Source organism: Erinaceus europaeus, chromosome 5, assembly GCF_950295315.1.
Source record: "Erinaceus europaeus chromosome 5, mEriEur2.1, whole genome shotgun sequence".
Lineage (NCBI taxonomy): Eukaryota > Metazoa > Chordata > Mammalia > Eulipotyphla > Erinaceidae > Erinaceus > Erinaceus europaeus.
In genome coordinates, this window is record NC_080166.1 from 59,279,787 (window position 1) to 59,288,720 (window position 8,934).

At 48.6% G+C, this 8,934-nt stretch overlaps 1 protein-coding gene across 1 annotated transcript; it reads right to left on the minus strand.

Moving 5' to 3' along the window:
* Window positions 1–7,399: 7,399 nt before the first annotated feature.
* LOC103115805 (E3 ubiquitin-protein ligase NRDP1-like) lies at window positions 7,400–8,671 on the minus strand. The gene has a single exon (XM_060191887.1). The coding sequence runs from the start codon at window positions 8,486–8,488 to the stop codon at window positions 7,535–7,537; it is 954 nt and encodes a 317-aa protein (XP_060047870.1). The 5' UTR covers window positions 8,489–8,671; the 3' UTR covers window positions 7,400–7,534.
* Between the last annotated feature and the right edge of the window lie 263 nt (window positions 8,672–8,934).

Consider the following 8,934-nt stretch of genomic DNA (forward strand, 5'->3'; position numbering starts at 1 on the left):
CGCGCCCACCGGCCTCGGCCTCGGCCCCGCCCCTCAACGGGGCTCCCACAGTCTCCCGGAGCCTGCGGGGAGTGTCGGCTCCCAGAAGGGGCCAGAGCATCTCCAATTGTCTGTGCTTAGTGACCCAGGTTCGAGCCCCCGGTCCCCACCTGCAGGGGGGCAACTTCACAAGAGGTGAATCAGGGCTGCAGGTGTCTGTCTCTGTCTTCTCTCTGAGTTTCTCTACTATCAATTTTTTTTTAAAAAAGAGAGAAAGAAAAACAAATAATTTGGCGGCCAAGTGTGGCTCATCTGGTTGAGTACACACATTACAGTGCACAAGGACCAGGGTTCAAGCCTCTGGTCCCACCTGCAGGGGGCAAGCTTTGCAAGAGGTGAAGCAGGGATGCAGGTGTCTCTCAGTCTCTCTCCTGCTGTACCTCCTCTCCCCTCTCATTTTCTCTATCTAATAACATATATATGTATCTGCCCTACCCAACTGAAAACATTATATGTGTATATTATATGGTATATAACATATTATATATGTGCAGTGGAGCACCTGGTTAAGCAGACACATTACAGTGCACAAGGACCAGGTTCAAGCCCCTGGTCCTCACCTGCAGGGGAAAATCTTCAGGAATGGTGAAGCAGGGTTATGGGTATCTCTCTGTCGCTCTCCCTCTCTATCTCCCCCTCCCCTTTCAATTTATCTGTTTCTACCCAATTATAAATAGAAAGATTTTTTAAGTCATTCTGCAATCCCCATGTGGCTCTGTCTCCATTTTCTGGAGCACATTGAACAGCCATACTCCCTGCTCCAGGCTGTGCAGTGAAGGCCTCCATGAGCAGCCGTGTCCCTGCGGGAACCTTGTCCTCAGATGCAAGTCACCTGAGATGCATGCACAGCAGCCAGATGGCTACCACAGACAGACAGATAGATACACACTTCTGGAACCCATCACCCTCTGCCACAGACAGACAGATAGATACACACTTCTGAAACCTATCACCCTCACGGTGGGTACACCGTGGAGGGAGCCAAGGGGCCATGATGCAAGTATCAGGGCACCAGTTTGCAAATAATAATAATAGTAAGCAAACGAGCCCAAGTCCCCCTTGTCTCATGTCACTCTTGCTACTAACTCTTTTCCTGTCTCCCCACGTGGCCCACAGTCTGTGTCACCTGTGCCCCTAGAACAGGCACGAGGTCAGGAGGTGGTGATAAGTCTAGTCGACATGCTGATTATTTCCCAGGGAAAGGCAGCAACTTCTGATATTTAGTCGCCCTGTTCCAAATGAACTTGTTTGTAACTGGGTGAAAACTTGGGAGAGAAATTCTTAGAAAATGAAGGCATTCTGTTTCTTAAAAATCCATTTGAAAGGTGCTGGCTGGTTGGTGATATTAAGGAAAAATATACCCAGTGTTACAGGTCTGAGTGTTACAGCTCTTGGGTGTTACAGCTCCAACTGTTACAATTCCAGAGTGCAGCAGGAGATACTTTTTATTACACCTGCAACATCTAGCAGACTCAAGCCACACTAGACCACCTGCCTCATTTGGAATCACTTATATACCTTTCAAGCCAGGAGCGGCATGTATCTGATTGGTTATAAGGTGGTACATTTGATTGGTTACAAGGTGCCCCAATCAGGTACATTTAAGGGTAATATGCGACATCATATAAAACAAAGCATGAGGTGGACTGATTATGTTCCCCACCCAATCTGGGCTGTCAAAAGATGCAAGTGAATATAAAGTGAAACATACAATTTGTTTGGCTACATTGTGCAGAACAAAATGATTTAACCCGATTGATTACATGTCTAGTTCCCTAGGTTTGCTGAAGTGCAGGAACAGCAGACACACCTGTCTGTTGCGCAATGGGGAAACATTTTATTTCAGTGAGGTCCATGGCTGAGCACACAGCAAGGACCCAGGTTCAGTCCTCCAGTCCCCACCTGCAGGGGGAAAGCTTTTTGAGTGGTGAAGCAGGGCTGCAGGTAGGTGTCTCTCTGCCTCTCTCCCTCTCTGTCTCCCCCTCCTGTCTCAATTTCTGGCTGTCTCTATCCAACAAGTAAAGATAATGCTAAAGACATTTTTAAAAAAGAAAACTATTTTAAAGATGGAGCCAAGATGACACAAGCCTGGAATTCAACTTGCGATCTGATGTTTCATTTCTCTTGGGTATTAGCAGGGGAGGAGAGGAGAAGGGCTAGACATTCACTTCAGTGTTGCTCTCTTCTCTAATATCCGAATTGTCCTCTGAAGTAGGTGCAGAGGGTAGTTGGAAAGATGGGCATATTCTGTGTACAAAACATACACTAAGTGGCTGGCAAGTCTTGGGCATTTATTTATTTATTTATTATTTTAACCAGAGCACTGCTTGATGGTTAAAATCTGGTTGATGGTGGTGGAGAGGGCTTTGGACGTTAGACCTGGGACTCTGGAGCCTCAGGCATGAGAGTCTGTTTGCATAACCATTGTGTTATCTATCCCCAACCCTTTTTTTTTTAAGTATTGTATTTTTTTTAATTTTTATTATGTTTATTTATTGGATAGAGACAGCCAAAATCAAGAGGGAATGGGGAAGAGAGAGGGAGACTTCCTGCAGCCCTGTTTTACCATTTGTGAAGCTTTCCCCCTGCAGGTGGGGACTGGGGGCTTGAACCTGGGTTCTTGCACATTGTAACGTGTGCTCAACCAGGTGCACCACCACCAGTCACCAGGTGCACCACGGTCCCTTGGGCTTTCCTTACTATAATATCAGTAATCATGGCTTATCGACTATGGTGATTGACTCAAGGCAGGCAGCCAATAAACACAGACCCTTTTGCTAAAAGGGCAGCAAAGAAGTTCTGAATGGTAGAGAAGGGGGATGCAAAGGCTGGCGTCTTGAGTACTAGAGACTTAGAGTGAATGAGGCTCACACTCACAGCAGAAATTTATCAGTGCATCTTTTAGGTCATTCTTTAATATTAATAGACTCTGAGTCAGCACGCTGGCTGTTACTGGCTTGCACTGAGCAAGTTGCTTAACTTTGGTGCCTTGATTCCCTTGACGTATAAAATGGGGATTATGATGCTTCCTACCTTGTGAGAGTGTTGTGAAAATGTCTGAGATCCTTAGATAAAAGGCAGTGTGCGAGTCCCAGAGTAGTGATTACTGGTCTGTAAAGTGCTTTAGGAGCCATGAATAAGAGAGATGGTGGAGGCACAAAGCACTGTGCCTTATTTACCACTGTCATTTATTACACCTTTTGTCTCTACCTGACCAGTCTCCCTATTCCCAGAGAAACTTTTCACAGCCAGACTGCTTCCATGGCGGCACCAAACTCCTTAGCTGAGTCAGCCCTGAATCACAAAATGTTTCTATACACCTATCTTTTGTATAGCAGCCTGAAGAAATAGTCATTTCCTCAGGCTGTGCAGGGCTGGCATGTGGGATTGGATGAGTGTTTGTTTGGGGGGTGTTTTCCTTTCCATTTACACTATGTGACAACATCCTGGACTTCTACGGATTGTCACTAGATGCCAGTATCTGTCCTCCCCACACCCAGTTCTGACTACATACCCTTAATTCTTCTTCTAGCGTTTGCCCTTCTTCCGTAGCCAGTCAACAGCGTCAGGTTGAGCCTGATGTAAAAAAATATATATACCCTTAATAATAGAGAAACAATGTCTAAAAAAAAATGCTCTCCTGGGAGTCGGGCACAGCAGGTTAAGCACACGTGGCACAAAGCGCAAAGACCGATGGAAGGATTCTGGATCCCGGTTCAAGCCTCCGGCTCCCCACCTGCATCGGAGTCACTCCACAGGCGGTGAAGCAGGTCTGCAGGTGTCTACCTTTCTCTCCCCCTCTGTCTTCCCCTCTTCTCTCCATTTCTCTCTGTCCTATCCAACAACCAGCGACATAAATAACAACAATAATAACTACAACAACATTAAAAAGACAACAAGGGCAACAAAAGGCAAAATAAATAAAATGCTCTCCTTTAATACATCAGGGTGAAATTGGTTTTAGATGTCAGATTTACTTAGTGTTCTCCAGGCAGTGAAGTAGCTCTGAGGCAGCGTGTGGTGTGTGTGTGTGTGTGTGTGTGTGTGTGTGTGTATGTGTACATGATTAGTAGGCTGTTGGGAAATAACCAGTTTGCCTTCTATGCAAACATTACTGAGATGCAGACAATTCACCCTCAGAAACCAAAATGATGTAAGCACATAGTTTTAAATACTTTAATTCTACAAAAATATATATCACGAGGGCTACCAAAAATAGCTCCTTTGAATAATGTGTTGCTTTGCTATGTGCATAACCCAAGTTTGAGCCTGGACCCCACTGTACTGAAACTTAGGGGGCTGTGGTCTCTCTCTCTCTCTGTCTCTTTCTCTCCCTCTTCCTGCCTTGCTGCCTGTCTTCATCAAAAGAGAAAGAGAAATCCCCTGTGCCATTCCCACAATCTTTTTTTATAACTTCTTTTTTTATATTTTACTTATTTATTATATTTATTTATTAATGAGAAACATAGGAGGAGAAAGAGCCAGACATCACCCTGGTACATGTGTTGCCAGGGATTGAACTCAGGACCTCATGCTTGAGAGCCCAATGCTTTATCCACTACGCTACCTCCCAGACCACACCATTCCCACAATCTAAACCAGAACTTTGAACTCTTTGAACTCTTTCTGAGGAAGAGAACTCAGACTTTAACATCTACCCTTATCTGCCATTTTACCTTATTTCTTCCATTCTTACACATCCTTTCTCGACTGTAATATGGGGAGGGGGAGTAGCCTTTTAGATTCTGCCAGGAGCAGTACAATCTACAGGCATGAAGCCCCACAAAACCAAATACACCTTGTTAGCAGACATGAAATAAAGAAACGAATGGAGTTTCATAGCCATTGTGAAGCAAATCCAGTTCCCATCAGTAAGAGGGAGGAAACTTTAGGAGAGATGGAGCAGAGCTACAGAAGGTCTCTCTTCTGTGTTCTTCCCCCCACCCCCACCCCCACCCCTGCTGTCTAAGAAAGACCTCACTCCAAGAAAGAAAGAAAAGAAAAAGAAAAAAAGGGGAGTCGGGTGGTAGCGCAGTGAGTTAAGCGCAGCTGGTGCAAAGCACAAGGACAGGCCTAAGGATCCCAGTTCGAGCCCCCGACTCCTCACCTGCAGGGGAGTCGCTTCACAGGCGGTGAAGCAGGTCTGCAAGTGTCTGTCTTTCTCTCCCCCTCTGTCTTCCCCTCCTCTCTCCATTTCTCTCTGTCCTATCCAACAACGACGAGAACAATAATAACTACAACAATAAAACAACAAGGGCAACAAAAGGGAATAAACAAATAAATATTTTTTTAAGAAAAGAAAAACAGAATGCAAATAAAATTTTTTTTAAAAGGCTGTTTGCAGGGAAAAGACTGAGAAGAAGCCAGCCTGCCACTTCCTGGATCAACATTTCTATAAAGTGCCAGACTAGCAATTGGAAACCCCCTTCTGGGAGAGCCAGACACTGAAACTTCAACCAACAACTAGTGATAAACACCCGCTTTTTTCATCCCTCAGTCAATCCCAGCACTTGACTACTTTTTCCCTAATTTCCCTATTGATTTCTGTGTTCCACCTCGTTTGACACCCATTTTGCATAGAAAAGCATAATAAAACCTCTCGGCGGGGGTGGGGGGGGGTTACTTCTCTGTGCAGTTTTAGCCTTTATGATCCTCCTACTTTTCCTCACCCCTGGAAGACAGTTCAAAGATGTCTTGCTATGTGTCCCCCGGGCTGCAGTCCTAACGGCACCTAATGTAAATGCTTTCAATTTTTGCCCCCCCCCCTCAGGTCTTGTTCATTCTGGGCTAATGCTCTGTCTCCCGCATGCATCCTGTGAAAACTCTCCTTTCTTTGCTCTGCTGTGGTCACGTTGTCATCTCTCATCTTCCCAGGGTTTGCTCTCATCTCCCACCCTCTTTGTTATTAGCTTCACATGACTTTTGTTTCAGTGAGATTACGATAAGCAGCGTGTGTGTTTGATCTATTGTGTTAGAGGAATTCAATCCATCCAGTTAGCATGGCTCCAGACACTTGTTTTTTAATCTAAAGTGATGAGATCAGGCCAGTAGAAGCATCCTTTTCCTCCTCACTGAATATCTCTCCCCATTGAATATCCTAAGCTATTGATGACACTATTAGAAAGTGTTTATGAAATGTGTTGTATTTTCTGTAGGGTGTTTGTGGAAAGGTGGCCCATTACATGACATAATATTTCAACTTTTGAGATCTAGGAAAAAGTGACATTAATATTAATAGTAGTTGTACTTCTCCCCCCCGCATGTTTTTGTTGTTGTTTTCTTTTGTTTTTGGTAGTTTTTTTGTTTGTTTGTTTTGCTTTGTTTTTCTCCCTTTCTTAATAGTTAATTGTCAACAAGGTGACTGGGCTGGAAGCATGGGGCAACCTTACCCAGGCTTTTTTTTTTTTAAAGAAAAGATTGAGGAGAAGGAATAAATCAAATATAAACAGCTCAAAATGGAGAAAAGAAATTATCAAACTGACTAGCAGCACCATAAGGCGGGAAGGTGTCCATGGGACTCCTATGGCCCACATCACAAGAGGCAGGGTCTCCCCACTTCACTGAGTGTGTCAGCCCCAACAGAATAGCCCCCAGCCCCTTGCTGTCACACCCTGACTGCAAGGAAGGAAGGAATAGAAGAGCCTACTTAGAAATGTTCAGCCCTCAGGGGCCAGGCAGTGTCGTACCAGGTTAAGTCCACATAGTTCAAGGCACAAGGATCCAGGTTCTATCCCCCGACCCCCACCTGAAGGGGGGAATCTCGCTTCACAAACATCGTGCTTCTCTCTCTCCCTCTCTAGCTCCCCTCCGCTCTCAATTTCTCTCTGTCCTATTCAGTAGGGTTTGGATTCACCCTTCACCATCTTCAGGAGGCCTGCTTCTCCCCAGAGTTGCCCTCACTGCTGCAGGCCTACCTTCTCTGATTCCCCAGTTTTGGAGGAGTGGAATGGCTACAGTCTCCGCTCCACCCTGATAACTGTGGAGAGAAATTGCCGTGCTGTCTGCAGGTATCTGCTGTCTGCAGGCAGAAAAAAAGAAGTGGGGACTTGAAAATGCACAGGCATCTTACAGGAAAGAAATAAGGCAGAGTGTGGGTGGTGGCGCACCTGGTTGAGCGTACATGGGTTCGAGCCCGGGTCCCCCATCTGCAGGGGGAACGCTTTGCGAGTGGTGAAGCAGGGCTGCAGGTGTCTCTCTGTCTCTCTTCATTTCTATTACCCTCTCCCCACTCGCTTTCTGCCGGTCTCTATCCAGTAAATAATAAAGGGGGAAAAAAGAGCTAGAGTTTCCCCACTTGAAGGGCTAAGCAAAGTGCCCCCCAGGCCCTTCAGTGCCAGAGAAGGAGAGACATTAGAGGAGCTACAGGTAAGCCAGTTATTAAGGTAGGGGGGTAGCTTTCCATCAAGGGTGGGACTCAGGGCCCCCGCTGCTAGAGTGATGGGATTTTTCTGGGTCTCCTGTCTTCCTGGAAGCCTGTCTAGATGGATGGCTGGCCTCACATCTCTTCCACACCATGAGCAAATATCATGACGAGCCCGGGCTCCTGCACCATGTCCTCGCCCATGTGCTGGTTCTCACAGGCCATGACCACCACTGCCTGCTTGCCGGGGATGCACTTGGCCACATAGTTCTCGTAGTAGCGCCGGTTCAGCTGTCGGGTCTCTAGCGTGGCTAGGCCCTGGGGCCAGCTGCGCTCGTGGGCATTTTCGATGAGCTTGTGGACAATGGAATCTGGGCAGCCGCTATCCAGCAGGGACCGCTTCAGCACGCCCTGGAGGGCCTCGTCCGGGGTGGAGATCATGCCCCCCCAGCGGGTCACCCTGGCGGGCTGCAGGGAGCCCAGCCACTCCAGCACTTCGCTGTGCTCCATGGCAGCCTGCAGGCTCTGCAGGCCGGGGCTGGCGCTGTGCAGGGCCCGCAGGTGTGCCTGCAGCGTCTGCACCGCCCGCTTCTGCTCGGCCAACTGCTGCCCGTGCTCGGCCCAGGCCTTCTCCAGCTCGCCCAGGCGCACCTGCTGCTGCTCCACCACCGTGCGCAGGTGCCGCGCGCAGCTGTGGCCGGGCAGCTGGTCCCTGGGCATCTCCAGGCCGCAGCCCCGCTCGCAGGGCACCGGGCGCTGGGGGCTGTGCTGGCAGTCGCTCAGGTGGGAGCGGAGGCCGTCCAGCCGGACCACCGCGCTGCAGCCCGCCCCCGCGTAGTCGCAGGCGATCTGCAGCTTGGATAACATGTTGCGCATGATGCGGGGCACCGGGCGCAGCTGGGCGGCGGTCACCGCGCTGCAGTCCACCGGGCACGTCTGCTGCTGGGAGAACCACTGAGCGATGCAGGCGTTGCAGAAGGCATGCTCACAGTGCGATGTCTGCACCGGCTCCTCCAGGACCCCGTGGCAAAGAGGACAGATGAGGTCTTTATCCACATCCCCCTGGAAACGGGTCACGTCGAACCCCATGTCTCACGAAGCTTGCCGCCCAGGACCTTGCAAGTGCTGGGGGTGGCGGGGCGGTTGGGTGGGGTAGCTTCTCTGTTGACAAGGCCCCAAACCCCTTGATGTCTGGATGCAGGGCCACTCGGCAGGTGCTCTCAGTAACCCATCTTGTTGGCTGTTCTCAGACTTCCTTCCTGGTGACGGGGCTCTATCGCTAAGGGGATGCCTGTGAGGTCACAGTCAGCACTGGCCCTGGAAGGAGCCTGGATTCTTTGGCCCAAGCTTGGGCCCCAGAAGCCACAGGAGAACCCCAGGGCTGGAAGGAAAGAGGGGAGGATAGCAAGGAGCACTGAGAGGAAGACATAAAGAGACACAGAGAGAAACTGTTACATAAGCAGTGAGTTCTCCCTTTTTTCCACTGACTGCCAGTAACCAAAGGCCAGACCTGTGGCCTCTCCAGGAAAGATGTA

Bases quoted from the DNA above. Each gene is read 5' to 3' on its own strand.
- LOC103115805 (XM_060191887.1), bottom strand. From the start codon at position 8,488: ATGGGGTTCGACGTGACCCGTTTCCAGGGGGATGTGGATAAAGACCTC.